Source organism: Ailuropoda melanoleuca, chromosome 15, assembly GCF_002007445.2.
Source record: "Ailuropoda melanoleuca isolate Jingjing chromosome 15, ASM200744v2, whole genome shotgun sequence".
NCBI classification, from domain to species: domain Eukaryota; kingdom Metazoa; phylum Chordata; class Mammalia; order Carnivora; family Ursidae; genus Ailuropoda; species Ailuropoda melanoleuca.
Window position 1 is genome coordinate 66740641 of NC_048232.1, and position 22464 is coordinate 66763104.

At 41.6% G+C, this 22464-nt stretch overlaps 1 protein-coding gene across 1 annotated transcript in view; it reads left to right on the forward strand.

The window, feature by feature from the left end:
• Positions 1-22464, forward strand: part of CFAP54 (cilia and flagella associated protein 54) — a 211608-nt gene that overhangs the window by 183518 nt on the left and 5626 nt on the right. The window contains exon 49 of the mRNA XM_034643671.1: positions 4381-4455. Coding sequence (XP_034499562.1) covers positions 4381-4455 — 75 coding nt within the window. The remainder of the gene's footprint in view (positions 1-4380; positions 4456-22464) is intronic.

Genomic DNA, 22464 nt, shown 5'->3' on the forward strand with positions numbered 1-22464 from the left:
AGAAGTTAACTAGGACAATTGAAGAGAGCGATTCTGGTCTGGATTTGGACAGGATTTCATAACCTCTATAATCTATTATATTTATTTCTATCACAGTATAGATTTTTGGTGGGTTATTAAATAGAAGGGCCCAGAAAATGTGCCTTTGGTTGATATGGGGGTTAATGAATCTTAATCTCTTTCTTATTCCCTTCCTTTTTTTACCCACCCCCACCCCAAAGCCTATAGTCTGGAATAAGCTAAGAAATTCAGAAGATAGATATTAATTTAAGTTATATTGAGAGGGCTACAGAACAGGGGTTCTAATCACTTCTGGCTTGAAAACTATGTATGTCCTTCTAAAATGAACAACACTGGCTCAGAATGACTGAGTTATTTTCACCTGTCATTCATAGCTTTAGGGGTATATTCAGAGCTTACCAGGGACTTTAAAGCACATGAAAGACGTAAATCATCCTGACTTTAAGAGACAAACACCATATTTAGAATGATAATATACTGATATGAAAAGCCTAAAATATGTTTACCAATTCACCTAAGGTTAGTTCAGCAAACATTTATGGGATGCCTGGATCGTGCAAGGCAATTAAAATTTGTATATAGTTGGGATACCTGAGTGGCTTTGTTGGTTAAGCATCAGATTCTTGATTTCAGCTCAGGTCATGATCTCAGGGTTGTGAGATCGAGCCCCACGTTGGGCTCTGTGCTGGGCATGGAGCCTGATTAAGATTCTCTCTCTCTCTCCCTCTGCCTGATCCCCCCCACCAAATAAAATCTTTAAAAAAATTAGTATATAGTCAACATATCCCAAATGTCAAAGTACTATGAAAACAGAAAAAAAATACAATTGGACATTAGCATCAATTAACAAATTCTTTTTGAGGAACTATTAAGTGCAAAAATTTTCCAGGCTTGGGAGGAGATAAGGGCGTACAGAAATCAGTTTAATTAGGTTTTTGTCATGGAGGAGCTTAATCATTGTATGAGTAGGGCCTTAAGTACCCGGATATCATTCATAATGAGCCCAGCCACCTGGTGGTCCTCTTTTAGCAAAGTGTGGCATTCAAAGAAACATCAATCTGATGTTCAAAACCATTGAAAATAATCTAAGTCTTTATGGAGTCTCTCATAAGAACATTCAAGAGGGAATCCTTTCATAATACATAGCAAAACTCTTAAATCTTTCCCCCAACTGTTGTGTTATGTCTTTCTGACATCCACATGTGGCCCTCCACATGTGACCCCAGAATACCCTGTACCCTTACTGTATTGTTTTGGCAGTTATGTGTTTATGTGTCTCTTCCTCTCTCTTTACTGCAAATTCCTTTGCTGGTCTTATTCATCATCTTATCTCCAATATCTAGCCCAGTGCCTGACATACAGTGCCTCTCTCGTACTTGCTTGGGAAGCTTCTAATTGGAGGGCATTCATAGCAGACAGAGGATACAACAAGAGAAGGGATGTGAAGTCAGGGACTGAATGTTCTACTCAGGACAGTGAGCTATCTGTTGTGGCGGGAGAGCAGGGCGAATGCAGTGGAGATGGAGCTGAAGAGGTGGGTGGAATGAAATGCTTCCTCCTCTCTGATTCACCACATAGTACTGTTAAGAGTCCCTCTTTCCTTTTCATCCCACTAGACCATCAATCATCTGCTTAAGGACTCTGTTTCTGTCTTTTCATTACCAATTTATGGCACTTAGGATGCATACAGTAGGTGTTGAATGAAAAAGTGGTAGGTGAACTTGGTTCTGTAGGCAAGGGTCAGGAAAAGGCTGGGCTGGGTACGGGTGGTAGGAGAGGGAGGGGGCAGCACCTGGAAGGGCTTCTCATGATCCACCCTTTGATTTGCTGAGATTACCCTGGTGGCGTGTGAAGGAGGGACAAGGGAAGCAAGAGTTTGGAGGAAGGAAAACAAGAAGTTTTTTCCATAGGTGAAAGAAGATGAGGATTTCAACTAAGTCAAAGAGTCGGCCTGGCTATTTTTGAAGTAACTCAGAAAAGCATCCTTCAGAGAATCATCAGATGCTTCTTTTTAAGGGAAAAATGGGAAAGATTGAACAAGGGTCATTCTGTGCCCTGCCACCCCCTTGCCAATTGCACACAGTACCCCTCTGGCAGCTGTCTGCCTGGTGTGATGAGCTCAAGGCTACATTTCTGTGGTAGCCCAGCATCCAGTCAGCCAATTTCTGATGTTTGTAATGGTTTACTGCAAATAATGCCAAAGAAATAGGATGTTGTTGAGGTGAAATTTCTGCTTGATAAATGTTGAGACAGGGAGTAGAAGGGATTTATTTATCAGGTAACATTGCTCTCTTCACCTGTTATGTGAAATGATTAATGATTTAGACAGTCTCATTTTGCTTGATAGCTCTTGATGAAATCATGACAGTAACGCATCATGGCTGTTATTGAAACCTTTCCTATAGGGAGGAAACATACTTTAACCAGTCCTGAGAACTCAATTAGAAATACAGAAATATAAATAAGTATCCTCTCCATCTTAAAGTGGACCAAGAGCCTGGGAGATTCATCATAGCAAAGTAGTGTACCCTGACCAGCGCTGGATACCCTGCTTGCCCTCCACCATTTTTGGGCCTGCTGAAGCTGGCCCACTTCTCCCCAGGATCACTTCCTGCCCAAACATTTTTGAGTAGCCTCCTAGCTAATTTCTCTTTCTCTTGTCTCTTTCTGAGTCCAGTTCACCTTTAAACTGTGGCCAGAGGTATCTTTTTTAAAGCAATTGGATCATTATTTCGTCAGACCAGTGCCTCTCAATTTCTTTACTTTTACATGTCCTGTTATAAGTTCACCTCGCAAGCCTTATTTCTCATCACTCTCACTGCCATGCTCCCTATACACACCCACGGTAAAGGCCATATCAGATGCTCTGTGTTCTTTGAACATCCACTGTTCTGTTGCTCACATGGCTCCCTCCATTTAGAATGCCTTTGTCCCTATTCTTTGCTAGTGAAATCCTGCTATTCATTCAAGGCTCAGTTCACATGACCCTTCCTCCAAGAAGTCTTTCCTGTTCCTTACAATTCCTCTCTCCCACCTCTAGTTTCCTCTAACATATTCCTATCCATGTTCTGACCACATTCTACTTGGTATTTTATTTAGGAGCGTACAAATCTATTCTTCTCAGCTATTGTACACTTTGTGAGGATAGGGTCTGTTTCTTCATCTTTGTGTTCCACAGCGTCTTGAATACATTTGTTAAATTGAATTGAATTAGCAATAGCTTTGGAACTCTAAAATGTGATCTTTTCTATGTTGATGCATTTATTAAAACTTAAATATAATATGGTTTGGGGCTGTGAATTCAATTGTTTGCTTCTTTATTTTAAGGTTTTAATCAGCACTGGTGAATCATAATTTAAAAATCAGTGTAATTTAATCATTTCATATTTCTGAATGCTGGTACACGTAGGTATTAAGCAACCATAAAAGTGAATTGTTGCTTGACACTGGCAACATCATAAAGTAGTCAGAGTTTATCTCTGACAGTCTTATAGTCATGACTCCTTTAGCCGTAAGTAAAGAAAGTCTACTTACACTAATTCAAGTAAAGTAGTTGTGGTGGAAGGCAGTATGTGGCAGGGTACAATAAGAAAGTTCATACATAAGGACTGGAAACAAAACACAATGGGCATCACAAGACTGTGCTTAATTATGGGGGGTTGTAAGTTCTCACACATCTGTTTCCTTCTCTTACGCATCTTACATCTAGCCCAATGGCTGCCTTTTCCACATTTGTAACAGGACCTTCATCTCCTATAGTCAGTACTCACTGTAACTCTCTTCTCTTGCCCTTCCTTATGTGAAATTATGATGATAAGAGAATCTGACTGACTCACCCCTGCCCATGGGTAGATCCGTCTCTGGGGCCAGAGGTCCACACATAAATGTGGCTGTGTCCACACAGTAGGGGCTGTGGCAGTGTCATCAGCAATGGACAACGTATTATATGGACCCTTGTTTCCTTTTCGTTTACTCTCTCCATTTTTTTCTCAATTATCAACCATTCTTCTCTGCTTAAATCCCTTTCTGGGGTCTGAATCTCTTTATCCCCAGGTTCTCTTCTTAGAAGAAAAGTGATTTTCCAAAATCTTATTTTGGTGGGAATTCTGTAACATATGAATTTTAACAATGAAATAATGTGTCATTCATAAGTACATCTTATCTATTGTGGCTATCCTGTGTCTTTTCAAATAACCTTAATTATATAAGGGATTGTGACCTACGAGGCCCTCTAAGTTTTCTCCTGGGAATTAGGGTTAGGTGGTGATGCAAGAAAAGACAAATGAAATAGTTTATAACTAAAATATCTAGTAGTTTACCAGTAAGTTCAACCTCACTTTATTGTCTTTTTATTTCTAGAACATGATTATTGAATGTTGCTCTGAAATAAGAAATCTGTTTTTAACCGATGGAGATGTAATACCATTGTCTGAGGTATGTATCTTTTTGAAAATGTATCTGATTCTCTCACAAGTATTATTGTTGCTACGGAAACAGAAATACAGAAAACATCTATTATGAAAGTATCAAGGGCCTAACCCTCCTTAATTAATGTGAAAAAGTGATAAACAGGAGTTTATAATAGCATGTTATTTTGGTTAAAAATATTCTTTGTTAAAAAATCAAATACAGAGAATTATGAAGAGGATAATTTTAAAATCTTCTTAAATCTACTATTCAGAGAATAACCAACTCCGGGCATTTTAGAGAATATCTCAAATTTTTTCCACATATAAATAAACTTTAGAATTTTTACATCACTGGGATTATACTGTACGTGCATTCTGTAGCTTGTTTTTTATTATTTAGCAATAGTGTTATGGATATACTTTTATGTGAAAAGTCTACTTTGTCATGTTTAATGCCTGCATAGTAGTCTCTTTTGTATATTTGTTGTCAGGCTCTCTTTATAAAACTAGATTTTTATTCATGTATCTTGAGGTGATGGATTCTAGCATATACATATTTCACCCTTCTGTGTTAACCCCTCCGAGTTATTTCTTAGGAGTACATTTTTGGAGTAAAAAGGTGTATATAGTTTCTTATTATGGTAAGATATACATAATATAAAGTTTATACTCTTAAGCATTTCTAAGTATACACTTCAGTGGCATTAGGTACATTCACAATGCTGTGCAACCATCTCCAGAATTTCTCATCGTTCTAAACAGAAACTTTGTACCCATTGAATAATCACTCCCCATTCCCTCTTCCCCCAGCTCCTGGTAACCACCATTCCACTTTCTGCTTCTGTTGTACTATTTGCCCATTCTAGATACCTGTACGTAAGTGGAGGCATACATACTGATCCTGTGTGGCTGGTTTATTCCACTTAGTTACAGTGTTTTCAGAGCTCATCCTTGCAGCATGTGTCATTACTTCATCGCTTCTTAAGGCTTGAGAATATTTCATTCTGTGGATATACCACGTTTGCTTATCCATTGTTTTATAGGTGGTGTTTGAGTTGTTTCTCCTTTTTGGCTTTTGTAAATAATGCTGCTATGAACATGGGTGTGCAAGTGTCTGCTTTCAATTCTTCCGGGATCTACTCTGTCATTGGCAGTGGATGAGAGGGCCTGTTTACCCACATATTCATCTACACAGGCTTTCCTCCCCTTCTTTCCCCTCTCTTCCTTGTCTTCCTCCTTCCCTTTTGCTAACCATTTTAGGCATGATAAGTGAAAAAAATGACATTTTCAGTTATTTCATATTCATTAATAATCTGGCCAAATATAGTTTATATGTTTGTTGGCAATCAGAGTTTCTCCTTTTGTGAAATAGTACTCATTCACTTAGTCAATCAACAAATCTTTAGAGTGAGCTGTGCATGTGTCAGGAACCCGTTTCTAAGACCCTAGAGAGCCAGCTGTGAACAAGCAGCAAAGACCTTGCTCTCTTGTGGCTGCCATTTTTGTGGAGGGAAATAGTAAACAATACTAATAAGTCACCAAGCAGGATAATTTCAGATTTTGTTAAGTGCTACGAAAGAAAAAAACAGAGTGATATGTTAGAGTAGGGTCAGCAAACTACAGCCTGTGAACTCTGTCTGGCCCACTGCCCATTTTGTAAATAAAGTTTTATTGGAACACAGCATGCTTGTTTGTTTATTTGTGATCCATAAATATAGCTATGAGCTCTAGCAGCAGAGTTGGGTAGTTTTGACAGAGACAGCAGAGCCCAGAAAGGCTAAATTATTTATTTTCTTGCCCTTTACAGAAAAAACAAATTAGCTAACCCCTTTGATAGAAGGTAACAGGGAATGGGGCAACAGTTTAGATAGGGTGGTCCAGGAAGATCTCTCTTAGGAGATGACATTTGAAGTAAGAACTGAGATATTACACTGTGTTTCTCCCACTAGATCATTAGCTTCTTGGCTTAGGAGCAGTACTATCTTGATTTTTGAATACTTACAGTGCCTAGTGTAGTATATCACTTGGTTACTCTTTGTTGAATTGAATTAAATTCCCTTTAGTTTTAATTATATGAAATGTATTATTTGACTTTTTTTTTCATTTGGCCATTCATGTCCTTTTCCCATTTTTTAAATGGGGAACCTAATTTTGTATTATGGAAATACATAGATTTGCCATGGGAGACATTATAATAAAAATCAAGTTTAATCTAATTTCTTACAAACTATGGTTAAAAATAGGTCACAGAAGAAGGAGTTGCTATTTTAAGACACATAATTTATAGCAGTAATGGGCTTGAGCATCTGACAGAACTGGGTTAGAATCCCAGTGTTGAATCTTACTAGTTGTACGACCACAGGCAAGTTATTTAATTTCTCTAAGCTTCAGCTTTCTCTTATGTAAAGTGGGGGTAATAATGCCAACCCTTCACAGCTGTGAGGACTAAAGGAAATAATACATGTTAAGTATTTGGAATAGGGCCTCGCACAAATAAATGTTTGGTAATTATTAGCTGTTTAGGCATCATCATCACCCCTACTATGGTCCTGCCTTCCTTGTGTGAATTCTGAATGCTTCATCCCCTAGTCAACTAATTTCAAAGAGATTTTCAGGATGCAAATTTGTTTTGTAACATTGATAGGAAAGGAGAGGAACCGTGTTAGAGAAAGATGGGACGCCGTCTGGCTCAGTCGGTGGAGTGTGCGACTCTTGATCTCAGGGTTGTGAGTTCAAGTGGGTATAGAGATTACTTTTTTAAAAAACCTTAAAAAAAAAAGAGAGAGAAAGAACAAGGAACCATTTTCTTTGTGCTGTAAATCACTGTTGAATCCTAGAGGCATTAGGTCAGTGTGCAGGATCCTGACTTGACATCCCCGCAGTGAAAGGGTCCACCAGTGCAAGAGACGGGGCCCCCCAGTTGAACCCCATACTACGACCTCCCCTGAAAGCAAGCCTTACCTAGTAGTGCAGGGGTGGAGCACGGGAATTTTCAACCTGTTCCAAAAAGCATATTGTTAGACAAAAAAATGGCATGCCTTAGTGAAGCCGTTTTTGTCACTGAGATGAGATCTCACTGTGCAATTTGGTTCCTTACTGAACATACCTGTTATAATCGCCTTTGCCTGCCCTGCGTCTTCCTAATTAAAGCAAATATGGCCACGCACAGCCTGTGACCAAAAAAAAAAAAAAAAAAATTGAGAATAGCAAGAAGGTGGGGGAAGGAAATGAGTGCTTCCATGCTAACCTTCTTAGTGAATAATCACGGGAGATAAATGACCGTTAGGTTTCATTTCTGGTGTACCAACAACAAAGTAATCCTTTCCTTGCCTACATAGATTCAAATTATTGCAGTTTCCAAGTTGTCAGGTAGGATTCAAACATGATGCTAAAAATATGCTTTCTGTTCTTGCGGTGACTGACCATGAGGAAGACTAAGCCATTATACGAAGCTGTCTGCTCATCGGTAATTATTGACTCCCACCTGCACACAGAACATTGGTGTGCAGATACTTTGTTGTTGCAAAAGCAGCAGAGGTTAAAGGTCCTGTGTTCAGCTAAATTAAATATTTTCCTATTGGTTCACATGATACAAATAAATTTACCGTGTGTGTGTGTGTGTGCGTGTGTGTGAACCAAAATGACTAGAGTCATACAGAATCAGTATGGAAGAAAATTCCTAGGAGCAGATCCTGGCTCAAAGGTGGGAAAGGTGATCCTAAGCCGAGAGATAAGCCCCACCGTATAAGAAGATTGCGAACTAGTTTTTCTTGGCTGCATGGATTTGGTAGGATTTCTTTTAGTTCAGGATTTCTAGCTAGACCAAGCATAATGCCTGACAAAAAATAATGATAATAACCATTAATGCAAATGCTACTGCTAGTAATCATTTTTATTAGGCAATGCCATGTGCAGACACTGCTCAGTGTTTTAAATATGGTAGCTCATTGACTATTGCAAGAACTCTGTGAAGTTGGTTACTGTTATTATCCCCACATTAGAAATGAAGACATTAAGCAGCATGTTTGTGATCTCGCGCCTTGTCAGTGGAGGGGCAGGAGTCAAAGACAGTTCTGCTTCAACCCGGGGTCTGCGTCTTTAACTAAATTATACCCAGCGAACGTTACATTAGAATAGGGACAGATGCTGCAGGGAATTGAGGAGTGAGAGAGTGAAAGTTGCAAGTGTAGATGAATCTTCAGGAAGGTTTGGGTGAGCAGTCTGCAGGGGTAGAGGAACTGCTGGAGGGAGCCGGTCAGGAGGGCACCAGCATGGGAGCTGTGATGAGGGAAAAGAGCTAAGAGGGGCGGAGGTTGCCTCTGTAGGAGAGAGAAGGACGAACAATGGAGGAGGGCCTTCGGGGAGGGGGTGGGAACAGAAAGACATTGACAGCATGCGCAAGAGAGCTGATTGTGTGGAACAGAGGAAAATGCCTCTTTCTCTAGGTCTTGGGGTAGCAGATGAATGTGGGAGGAGGCGTGAGTGAGTGTGGAAGAAAAGGGGGGGAGAAGCTGGGGCAGTTCATACCCAGAGGTTTTCACTTAATCCGTGAAGTGGAGGCAAGTTTATCTGCTGTGGAGCAGGGTGGGGGGTCGAGGGCATGGTCTCCCAAGAGAAAGGCGAAGGTCTTGAGTATTCACAGTTGTTGGGTGTGATGAGCAAGGAAGCTGAGCGAGGACAAATAAGAGGATTGAAGGCCACACTGAGATTTAGAAATCATACATTTGTTGGGGCACCAGGCAGGCTTCCTTGTGGGTTTTCTCCAGCCCCCTTGCCTTCCTGGACACAGGAGAGGAAAATGCCAACAGAGGTCAGTGCAGGAGGAGAGTACTAGCAAGGCAGCTGACAGCGTGCCAGAGGCTTCAGTGGATGGCACAGCCACGAATTTACCTGCTAACAGATTCCAAAGCTCTTCCCTTCTCTGAGAAAGCACCTTGATGGCCTGATGTCTGCCACTGTTTCTCAAGCCCCAGTTGCACATAAAATAGTTTCATTATGCAATGTATTTTCTTAAAAATAACTTGAATTTAACATAAAAAATCGTTAATGACAGATACGTTCTAATGACTTCCACATTATTATGTACATTATTCCATGTGCATTCCTTTTCACATGGCTGAATATAGTGCACACATGGTCTGTCATTTCTGATTCCTAAAATGACCATCTTTTGGATGTATTTATGATCAGAAGTTGACACTAACCACATGCTGGCCACTAAAATAATAATCTTTACGAAGTTTTGGGAAGAAGTGTGGAGAGGGTAGAAGAACAGGTGAAGGGAGGCACAGAGTCACAGATATATTAACCTACCTTAGTTTAGCACTAGCATCTGCAGTTTTATGTCTGATGTGTTAATTCTATCATGTGACCGTCTATACCTTATGACCCCTTTTGACCTTATGACCCTGGCTGTCAGCTAGAGGATCACTCGGTTATCATGTAAAAATGGAAATAACACATCCTAATCTGTTAACTAACCCAGACTGCCTTCTTGTTATCACTGCCTCTCAGGCCCATGGTTAGATCACTGTACTTAGTTCTTACCAAAATGTGTTCTAATGAAGTGCTTCCATATTGGTCTCCCCCACTAGAGCAGATTGGGTTTTATATAATAAGACTGGATCTTATTACGTTTTTATACTCATTGCCTTGCCCACTGCTGCCTCTCACAGAGGCTTTTAATCAATGTTTGTGAAATGAACCAACGCTCTTGATGCATCTTGCAGAGATCCCCCTGGGCTGCAGTTCTAGTCCAGACGTTACCAGTGACTTTGGGCTCACCAACTCTGTGCATTTGAATAGTAAACATTTGACAAGTGCATCCTCTTTGCCAGCCATTGGACTGGACATTGGGATACAGAAGTAAAAGTCAGAGTCTCTGCCTTCAGTTTAGTGGGGGAGACAGACAAATACAGAAGTAATTACAGTACAGGGTAAGACAGAGGCCTTCGGGCCAAACACCCTTCCTCTGTTATTATCTCAGTTAACATTTTGGTATTATCTTGACATAATTCTGAAGGTGAGAAATTCCCTGGGATATCTTTTAAGAAGGGTTCAATAGTTCTCTGTAAGAAATCAAGTTAGTAGAAACTCCTGTGGCCCATGGTTTGGAGTTTTAATTACTTTGGAAAATGATTGGAAGGCAGCAGAGAATCCTTAGGTAGATATAAACATGATCAAGGGTGCCCGTGAAAGCCTTTTCCTCTGATTAGGAAAACCTCTGAAAGACGAGGCAGAAAACCCAAGTCCTAGTTTTGGCAGTAGGCTCAGTAGAAGAGGCATGATTTATGGCTTTGTTCATGAGGATGGAAAGAACAGAACAAATCCCAAAAGCCCTGGATACAAAAATAAAGACAGAAGTTTAAAAAAAAGAAAAAGCCAGTGTGAGCTCAGTTACAAGTCGCAGCTGAGTACATGGAACCGTGCTGGCCCCAAAGGAGGGATCTGAAGTGAGAAAGAGTCCTTGCCCTGAAGAGGCTGACAGTCTAGGAAGGAGGAATGGGGCTAATGTTTAAGGAAGATGATGGCTGTGGTTTTAAAATGGATGACTGTTTCACATAAAAGTGGGAAGAAAGAGGTTAATAGAGGTCAAAAGACCTGCCCAAAGTCACACAGCTGGTAACTGTCCCAGTGAAGACTGGCAGACTCCAGAGCCTGGGCTCCAACCATGATCATCACACTAAGGCCAGCAGAGTCCCCCTTTCTCAGTTTGGGCCCTCTTGGCCATTGGGGGAGGGGCCAGACTGAGCCATAGGTGGCTGAGGGAGCATGAGAGTCAGGGCGTGGGAAGTGGTATGTGTGGTGGTGAGTGGACAGGCTTGGGAGCCAATGCCTGCCTCCAAATCCCAGTCTAGCTCTGATGTTTCTAGCTGTGTGACCTTGGGCAAGTTGTTTATCCTTCATGCTTCCGTTTCCCTATTTGTAAAATGGGAATAAAAATCGTACTTACCTCAGGGTACCTGGGTGGCTCAGTTGGTTGAGCTTTCAACTCAGCCTCAGCTCAGGTCTCCATCTCAGGGTTGTGAGTCCAAGCCCTGCATTGGGCTCTGTGCTGGGCTTGGAGCCTACTTAAAAAAAAAAAAGTACTTACATCATGGGTTTGTTGTGTGGATTAAGTGAGTTAATCCACGTGACCTTTTAGAATAGTGCCTGGCACCATCCTAAGCAAAACGTTATGATCATCTCAGAGCCGTGTGAGTTCACTTGGAGTTAGACCCTTGGCTGTAGTAGAAAAACGTGTAGCATAAAGCTCCTGAGTACCTTCCCGAAAGAGAGGCTGCAGTAATTCCAGTGCTAGGAATGACCGCGTGCATCACTTTTAGCCACATGGCTGTCCCGTTTTCCTCTGTTCCAGTACTATTATTATATAACAAAGCATCCCAAGCTTAGCGGCATAAAATGACCCACATTTTAACGAATGTTTGGAAAGGATCTGGCTCAGCTCCATGGTATCTGCAGCATCAGCTGAGAAGACTCAAAGTTTGGCGATGATTCAGCTTCTGAGGGCTGGGATTCCTGAAGGCCTCAAAGGCTAGTTGGGTTTGGTGCTTGATGCTGGCTGTCGGCTAGGGCCTGAGGGCTGGGGACGCAGAGTGGGCTGTGGGCCAGAACGTGACACGTGACCTCCGTGTGGCCGGTTAGGCCTCGGCACAGTATAGGGCCTGGGTTTCAAGAATGAGCCTCCCAAGAGAACCAGGCAGAAGCTCTATCCCTGTTTATGCCCCAGCTTTTTCAGCTACATAATGACTTCTCCCTGCTAGTCCCAAATCCACCCAGATGCAAGGTTGAACACAGGTTCCACCTCCTGATGGGTGGAGTGTCGGTGTCAAACTAAGAAGGGCACGGGGTCGGGAGCCATTGTTGCAGCCTTTTGGGAAAATGCAGTCTGCCCCAACATGCAGCAAAGCACGCCCAGCTTGTCAGCCTCTTCCTACTCCGAGCAGACGCCACTCCTGGCAGCCTGCTTAGGCCTTTTTTAAAATTAGTCAACAGGTCTCCCCAAATACGCTCGGTAACTGTCCTGAAGCTGCTGAGTGTGTTTCTACGGAGAGGGTAGAAGATAAACTAGGTGGGTTCTCAAAGCACCCTTTGAAATGACCGATGCAGCTTTTCTGGGTGGTGGATGGGGTTGCACGGGTCTCTATTTATGTGGGACAGCTCCCACTTCACTTTTTTTTTTTTTTTTTAGGCTGTTAAATCCTAAAGGGTGATGCTAAGCTATTTAATTTCCTTTGGCTAATTTTATTACATTACTGTATGCCTCTTGGTTTCTTTTTAACAAAACTTTCCAAATGGTGACAAAGACCATACAGTCTTTTAAACTGTCAATTGGGCTTAAGGTTTCACATATTCTGTGGTAGGTGTTTACCATGTATTTAAAAATTAATTTTACTAATAACTGTAACTTCTTTTGGTTGAGTTGAGAGTTGCAGATTTTCTTTTCTTTTTCTTCTTCTTTTTCTTCTGCTTTTTTTTCTCGTTGGTACCAGCCAAGAGCTGTCTGAATAGATTTCATGGGCATCCAGAATTACATCTTTCTTCTGTGAGACATTATCATTCTGTCCTCAAGTGAAGAGTATCCTTTGTGTGTAAGTTCATGAGACATCCACTTAATATTCTTATATTCTTTTGAAGACAATGCTGGATGACATCAGTTCCACACTGCTTTTAAAACATAGCCCTGACTTTGATTCCATCCTCTCACTGTTCACTTCTAGCTGTCAAATTTGGCTAAGGGAAAAAGAAAGCCCTTAAGAAAAGGCCAGGCTATTAACGTGCTCTTCAAAATGCTAAGAAAAGGCTAAGCTGTTTATAGCGTTTTCAAAATGCTCGTCTTCAGAGATTTGCCAGCAATAGTGTCAAGGTGAAATACGCTCCGCTCGTCATGGAACCAAGAGCCTTTGTGCTGCCTGTGCTCAAAGTACTGGTCCTACTTTTGTGAGACGTGCAATTTGCTGGTATAATGATACTTGGCTGTAATTTAAACCAAAATATAATCATGAACCTGATATTGTGTATTTGCTGTCTAAGTGGCAAGCAGTGTGCGTACTGCTGGATCAAGCAAGCCTGGCTTCATTCAGGATAAAACTGCATTTCAGAACCAAAGGGACGACTTCCTGAAGTCTAGTCACTTTGGGTAACTTCAGAGGAGGTGAAAGGCAGGGGTATCATGAGCAGATCTGCTTACTGCTTTCCATCTTGCCAAAAACCGAGGTAAACATTTAGTTTCATTTACCTCATTCGTTTTGCTAAACGCTTTTATTTAAAAACTATACCCTCAACAATGGGATTGTATTTTTATTTTTGGAGGATACTGACTTTTGCCTCATATAGCTGAGTCAATTGGTAAGCTTTGGAAGTTCTCTACACAGATGTTTTCATATTAAAATAAATCCACAAAGAGGGAGCAGCGTAAACTTACCCATTCTCCGCGTTAAACCTTAGGACACTAGCCATTCGAGATTTTTGCTCCTATTCTGCCTGTATCTCAGGCAGCTAGTGCCATTATGTTCTTTTCTCAACCGCCTGTGAGAGCGCAGAATGGTAGGAAGAGCTCTCAGCACAAGTTCTTGCCCAGTTTTGCCCTTGTGGACAAGTCATTAATCCTTAAAGACCTCAGGGCTATTAGATTCTGTTGAAGGTCTCGGAAGCAATGTATCTTAGAGGATAAAACCATGATTTAATTCTTGGTTCCACCATCTATTGATTGCATGACTGTGAGCAAGTTACTTTACTTTTCTGTGCTTCAGTTCCTTGTCTGTATGTCCTCCTCGTGGAGATTATGGTAGAAAAAGTACACAACGCATTTCGAATCCGGCCAGTATAATGCCAGTGGTGAGCACTCGATAACGTTGTGGTCGTTTTTATTTTTTCCTGCCTTAAATAATGTGAAATGAGTCTTTGTTCATCTGACCATTAGAAACTTCCTTCACTGGTGGCTTTTGGCCTGTCTAAATATTTGCTAATTTTCAGGAGAGTAAATAGGCATTTAATAGATATATTGTTATTTTTCAGCCATCCTTTTTTAATTAAACTTTTTGTTTTGAGATCATTGTGGATTCCCTTGCAATTATAAGAAATAATCTAGAGAGGGGCACCTGGGTGGCACAGCAGTTAAGCGTCTGCCTTCAGCTCAGGGCGTGATCCCAGCATTATGGGATCGAGCCCCACATCAGGCTCTTCTGCTGTGAGCCTGCTTCTTCCTCTCCCACTCCCCCTGCTTGTGTTCCCTCTCTCGCTGGCTGTCTCTATCTCTGTCGAATAAATAAATAAAATCTTTAAAAAAAAAGAAAAAAAAAGAAATAATCTAGAGAGATCCTGTGTACAATTTACCCAGTTGTCCCCGGTGGTAGCATCTTGCAGAACGATTGGATATCACAACCAAGATGCTGACATTAATAGTCAGGATGCAGAACAATTTTGTCACGAGAGGGCCCCTTTCATTGTCCTTTTATAGACACTTCACCACCCACCCCCACTGGTATCCCTGATTTCTGACAATTACTAATCTATTCTCCATTTCTATAATTTTGTCATTTTAAGAATGTTATATAAAAGGAACCATTCACTATGTAACCCTTTGGGGGTTGTCATTTTTTTTACTCAGTGTAATTCCCCAGAGAGCTATTAGCTATTAGACTACACTTCTGGATGAGCCAGACAATTCTTATGAACGTCGGCACATTTTATTGAGGCCACAGAATTATCCTTAGTCCAAAGTGCCTGATGCAGTTCCTGGGACATAGCACCTAGCAAACATTCAGAGAAGCTCGGTGGTGGATTTCCACTCCACCTCCTTCCATCCTTCCTCCTCCTCCTGTCTATCCTTTTCCTCTTTCCTTACCCCCTTCTTCTGCACGTCCTTTTATTACTATTGATAGACAAAGATTGATTGCTCAAGTTAGAAATTCTAAAAAGAGTTCCATGAAAGGATTTATGTGAAATTCCTTTGAAAATTGCAAACTCTGTTAGACTTTCTATCAGACATTGCCGGCCAGTATTGGCCATATTGTATGAGCAGTTTGCAGGCAGCTTGCAGTGTTTGCTGAGATGAATAAAGAAGTCAGTGTGAGCAGCTTTCTTTCCACACCCTGCACAGGAGGTCTGCCCTCCAGTTTGCTGCTGCAAGAACAGCAGCTACAAACAAAGCCTGTCATGCTTTGGTTCTAAGCAGCAAAGTCCCATGAACAAAATGCGAACTTCAGTTCATGTTCTTTACCAAGCCTTTGTTCTAAAATAGAGTCTCCTCCTGGGGCCCCTGGGTGGCTCAGTCGGTTAAGCAGGTAAGCGTCTGCCTTCAGTTCAGGTCATGATCCTGGGGTCCTGGGATCCAGCCCGGAGTCAGGTTCCCTGCTCAGTGGGGATCCTGCTTCTTCCTCTCCTTCTGCCCCTTTCCCCTCTCTCAAGTAAGTAAATAAATAAATACATACATAAATGAAATCTAAAAAAATAATATAATAAAAAGAGCCTCCTGTTTCTAGTTGCCAGACTATCAGCCCAGTGATCCCCTTCATAAAGAATCATCAGGAAACGCCAAGTATTGTTCAAGCCCTGGGGTTTTCACTTCTGCATCCCAGGTCAAAAGCCCACAGGCAGACTGGACACAGCCCTTCAGGAGGGAGCTCAGCTTCAGTGTACCCACTTACAGCATTTCTTCCTCGAAGTTTGCTGCTGAGATTCAAAGTCCTGACCTTTAAGTGGAGTTAAACCCTCCCTCTGATGGCCTCTGCCGCCCCCCCCCCCCCCCCCCTGCCACCATATGCTAAGGGGAAGATGAACTTGCCAGACTTGCCAGAGCATATGTGTTCTAGACGGGATGGGGTAAGTTATGCTGTGCCCACAAACCCCAAATCTCGGTGGCAATAAAGGTTCCTTTTTTTTTTAAAAGATTTTATTTATTTATTTGACAGAGAGAGACAGCAAGAGAGGGAACACAACCAGGGGGAGTGGGAGAGGAAGAAGCAGGCTCCCAGTGGAGGGGCCTGATGCGAGGCTCGATCCCAGAATGCTGGGATCACTCCCTGAGCCAAAGGCAGATGCTTAAGGACTGAGCCACCCAGGTGCCCCAGTAAAGGTTCCTTTCTTTCTCATGCAAAGTTCAGTGAGGGTGGGACAGCTCTCCTTCTACTTGTAGCCATGCTGTCTAGACCACATGGCCTCCAAGGTCACCATTGCAGGAGAGGAGAGCTTGAAGACTTCACTGGATGTTTTTAAATAGGGTGACTACACCTCTCAGATTGCCCGTGATGCTCATAACATATACCTGTTGATTTGGAGAGATGCTTACTATCCTTTCCTCCTCTCAGATTGCCCGTGATGCTCATAACATATACCTGTTGATTTGGAGAGATGCTTACTATCCTTTCCTTTTATTCTCAGAAGGTGTCCCGGTTTAGGCAATAAATTAGGATGACCATTTCCAAGAACCAGCATGGAATGACTATCATAATTTCTGTTCATCTCCTATCGGCTTCAACCTGATATGCAAGGACATAAAGAATTGTAGAGGGACAAATATGTATTTTGGTGAACACTAATAACTTCTGGCACAGTAGGCATTTTACAGGAATGCCATGAATTTATATATATACATATATATATATATACATATATATATGTATATATATATATTTATTTTATTTTTTATTTTAATTCCAGTATAGATAACATGCAGTGTTATGTTAGTTTCAGATGTACAATATGGTAATTCAACAACTCTATACGTTGTGCAGTGCTCATCACGATAAGTGTGCTCTTATTCCCCATCACCTATTTCACCCCCTCCCCAGCTCCCCTCCGTAACCATCAGTTCTCTATAGTTAAAAGTCTGTTTCTTGGTTTGTCTCTCTCTCTCTTCTTTTTCTCCTTGTTCTTTTGTTTTGTTTCTTAAATTCCCACATATGAGTGAAGTCATATGGTATTTGTCTCTCTCTGACTGACTTACTTCAACTTGGCATTATGCTTTCCAACTCCATCCATGTTGTTGCAAATAATGCTGTGAATCTTTAAATAGAAACAATAGTAACTCCGGCTACCAAGACTTTGTTGAACAGATAGGATATAAATATACATTCTTATGAACTGAGCCATATCATTTAATCATCCATGTAGTAGACTGAATCATGCCCCCCCCCTAGATATCCACATCTTAATCCCCAGAACCTTCTACATTGTATGACAAAAAGGGCTTTGCAGATATGATTACGTTAAGGGTATTGAGATGGGAAGATTATTCTGGTCTATCCAGGTGGGCCCTAAATGTAGTCACAGTATCCTTATAAAAGGGAGACAGAGGGAGATTTGACAATGATAGGAGAAGGCGTGTGATGACTGAAGCAGGCCTGGCGTGAATGCTGTAAGGGCTATAAATCAAGGGGCACAGGTGGCCTCTAGAGGCTACAGAAGGCAAAGACACAGATTCTCCCTTGACAGCCCCCAGAAAGAACCAGCCCTGCTGACACCTTGATTTTCACACAGCGAAACAAAATTCAGATTTCTTATCTCCAGGATGGTAGGAGAGCAGATTTGTGTTGTTGTAAGCCACTAGGTTTGTCATCAGTTTGTCACAGCAGCAATCAGACGTGAATATGCACATACATTGTAAAGGTCAGCACGTGACCTTAGATTTCTGTTTCTAGTTACGGTAGATACTATTATTATCCATATATTACATGTGAGAAATTGAAGTGACGGCCCAGGTTCCCTCAACTAGTTAGTGTGAGAGGATCTACGCGCAGGCAGAGTGGCTCCTCGGAACACATTCCTAACCATCCCGCTGCACGACCACTCCGCTGCTGCCCAACTGTCCTCTGAGCTCCTGCCCACCGTGGGTGGCCACCCCGGAATGCCCCTGTTCCCTACAGCCTCTCCTCCCACTCTCACCTGACTGCAGTCTCCCGTTCCCTCCCATGGGCTCAGTGGTGCTCTGGACTTTTTTCCAGCTTTGACTTTTGGAAATTTTATGGAATCTTCTAGGGCTTCCACAGGGAATTTCTCAAGTAAAGTTAAGCTTAGGTGAAATTATTGAATTTCTTCATATTTAAGTTTACAGGAAGGTATTATTTGAGGGAAGAAATTGTTTCTGAATCTTCCTCCTACTCTTTGTTTCTTAATTCTTCTCCTCATACTCCAGAAGGGGGAACTATTCCTCGGGGTAATCAAATAAAGTGATTAATAGGACTTTTACTGAAAATGTATTAAGCTTGTTTTACCATGACCCAGAAAAGCAGCATCTGGAAATTTGGTATAAGAATTCTTACTTAGTTATTACTTTAAATCCCCCTTTGTCTTGTATTAGTTATATACGAGTATGCTTTTTGCCATATTGCTAGTTGTTTAATGGTTCTATAGTTAACCATCGAGTTAAATATTTGTGTGTGTCAGGGCCCCTTCACTGAGCCACCCAGATCTTCGCTTTAGGACTGAGGAGCTCATTTTCCCAATTTGGGAAACATGCTGACTGAAAACCATCAGTTCTCAACCCTCGCCGGGAATTGCTCACGGGGAAAGGAGCTGGCCTCTTTCTTGGGGGAGATCTGCATCCGATTACTGGTTGCTCTGGGGTGCAAAAACCTGACCTTCACCCTGCCACAATTCAGAGCATCTCTGAAGGGTCATCCCAGCTTCAGAACCCCCGCGGTGTTGGCTGAGCCCTTCCTTGTGACTGCATTGCAGCCCGTCTTCCCTCTCAGCTAATCCTGCTGTCTTCCCTTTCCACATGGGTGTTGATCCCAAGTGTATTTCCTAATAAGCTGCCTGGAAGCTAAGTTCCATCTGAGTCTGTTTCCCAGGAGCCTGAACCTCAGCAGTGAGTTAAAAAATATAAATAAAATCCCTGACTGGTGATGAATACATGAGTGCTCAATTAATCCTTATTTGTTGGAATTAGAAGAGTTCCAAAGGAACTAGGAATCATACTCTGGCTTGAAGTTTATTTTCCAGCTGAGAAGTAAGGAGAAAACATGGTACACATGTCACCCAAACATGATTAAAACTACACTCTACAATGTGACCCCATAGCTCAATCACATTTTCTCTTGACCTCCATTTAACAGTTAATTTACAGATGAAATAAACTCTGTAGAACAAAGACTCCAGCCCATTTGCAATCCTCAGTAAATGCAGACTTCCTTTCTTAGAAAATGTATATTTTCAGAGTAGAAAAACAAGGACTTGGTAAAGCTTTAAAGCTCTCTTCTGGAAATAAAGGCAGTGATGTAAAGTGATGTACTCACACAGAAGTACTGTATCAGAATTTATACTCTTGCGTCTCCACGGAGAACGAGAAATAGGCATTCCGTTTTGTGACACATTGAATACAGGCATTTCCGTTAAATCCTCTCTCCCAGAAACTTTCACTCTTCCCCCAAAGCCCAGATCATAAAGCCCTGAACCGCTGGCCATGAACTTGCATCGAGCCTTTATGCCCCATGCCCTTCGTTGTTGGTTATATAACTCATCCTTCCTGTTCTGATTAGAGCTTTAGATATTTTAAAGGGGATTTGCCCTGTTTGAGACCCTTTATTAGTTCTTTATATGGTGAAAAATACTTTCCTGGAGAGAGAGGGAGAGAGCAGTTGCTCTTCCTGCACAATAGGGTGTCACATTTCAAACGCTCTTTTCTCTGGGCTTCAGACTCTTGAGCAGTTAGAAGCCTGATATGAACAGCCTAAACTTTTGCTTTTTTCTTAAGGATCTCTTTTGGCCTTACGGAATGTTTTCTTAAATAGTTTCCTATGAAAAGCATGTACCCATAATGGAGATACCACTGCCAGCTCCATCACTTTTGACTGAGGGGTGCCTCGGCTTGGCCTGGGAAAGGGTGTGAAGGGCAACGTACACTGAAAAGCTGCCAAGGAGTAGGGGAGCGTAGGAGAAGGCCCCAAAGGCCCAAAGATACTCACTAGCTGAGCACTGCCCTAATTTACATAATACCGGATATGACTGTTAGGTGGTTTTTCCTGACACCCCCAATTCTGCAATTTGCTGATACCAACTGGGTGTCTAAGCATTTAATTCAATTCTAACACCATTACCCAGAGTTAGCCTTGACTCCACAGATGACAGGTTTAATCCAAGACTGCCCCCACTTCAGATGCCAGTTACAAATGAAGTGCCCAGACTATCCACACTTCTGCTCATCAGACTACAAATTGAGAGTTCCCATGATATCCGCTCAGATTCGATAATTCATTAGAATGAATCACAGAACTCAGGAAAGTGCTTTGCTTGCATTTATCAGTTTATTATAAAGGATACAACCGAGGAACAGCCAAATAGAAGAGATGCATAGGGCAAGATATGGGGGGTGGTGAGGGACAGAGCTTCCATGCCCTCTCGGGGCACCCCACTCTCCCAGCACATCAGTGTGTTCACCAACCAAGAAGTTCCTTGAAACCTGGGATTATGAGGCTTCTATGAAGGTTTCATTACATGGGTCCGATTGACTAATGGTTGGCCGTTGTGATCAAACTCAGTCTCCAGCCCCGCTCCTTTCCCCAAAGATCAGGGCCTATGGCTGAAAATTCCAACCCTCCAATCACATGGTTGGTTTTCCTAGTGACCAGCTCCATCCTGAAGCTATCAGGCCCCTTCCCTCCCATAGTCATCTTATTAGCAGACAAAGGAAAATTTCCAGTGGTTTTAGGAGCTTTATCCCAGGAATCTGGGACAAAGAACAATTACTTATTTTTTTATTATTCCACAACTGTAAACTATAAGCATATCCTAAAATTGATTTTTCAACATACACGCAGTGGATGTAGTCCCCCCTAATCTATATTCCCTTAGGGAGGCATTCTTCATGTAGTCCAATAAAGAGGCCATTGTTCAAAACATTTTTGGTATCTACTTCGATATATGAAGAGAGATAGGGACCCTTAATGTTGCTGAAAGTTTCTGGCCTGACTGAAACATTTGGTTTCCTGCGCATGTGGGACAATGTGTCTGAACAAGAATTGTCCTTTATGAAAAGGTGAACTCTGCTCAAGGAAATGCCATGCACGGCCAAGGCTCAGTGGTGGCACGGTGACAGTGACAACAGTGGTGGTGATGATGATGATTTAAGAAGAATAAATCCTATTTTTAGATAGTATAACATTTGAACCCATTTCTGTACAAATGCTTTCTCTCCCATCTTTAATTTCTAATTTTCTTGTTCTCTGCAAGATGTCTTTATAATAATGCTATTTCTTTAAAATTTAATTTTAAAAGATTTCTACCATCTTACCAGAATGACCTTTAGATCTCATACTATGTTTTAAAAAGAACCTTTTTTCTGTCATATTTAAAGTTTTATTAACACAAAATTAGAGTAATGGAAAAGATAATCATTTTCTCAGCAAAGTGTAAAATTTCCCATGGTCTGGTAGAGTTGTATGCAAGCCCTTCTCACCTTCTTAAGAGTTGGGTGCTATTTCTGTTCGATTGGGGAGATAATATCTCTCATGTCAGGAGTGGGATTCTCTTGAACATATGAAGTTCAGTGAAACCAAAACTCTCTAGTTCCCTCTCATCTAGAACTTCTATCGGATGGGTCACCAGTCATTCATGATATTGATTCTTAAGTAAACTAGTATATTATCCTTCCTACTTTGGAATGCATGTTTTTCCCCGTCTGAAAAAAAATCTAATAAATTATTAACTTCAAAGACTCAGGGGATGTACTGAGTTAGAACTATATAACATGGTACGGAAACTTGTATGTGAGAATGCTGAATGAAAACAGCATTTGCTTTCCTACTTTGAAGCTTTTAAACCTTTTTTCCCCCAAGGCTCTGGCTCTCTGTGTTTGCAAGTTCTTGAGAGAAGGCAAAGTTAAGTCCATCCATATCACAAAGCCCACAGCTTTTGATAACCCACTTACCAATTACAAGAGTAGGCAAACCTGATTGAGTAGTGGGAATTCAGTGTTCTCCCTCCCTTTCTTCTTGGTCGTTAACACTTAGAATCAACGAAAAGGCAACTGACACTGTGCTGAGAGAGAAGCAAGAAGAGTTCTGAACGTAGGTGCTCAATAAAAACTCACTGGATT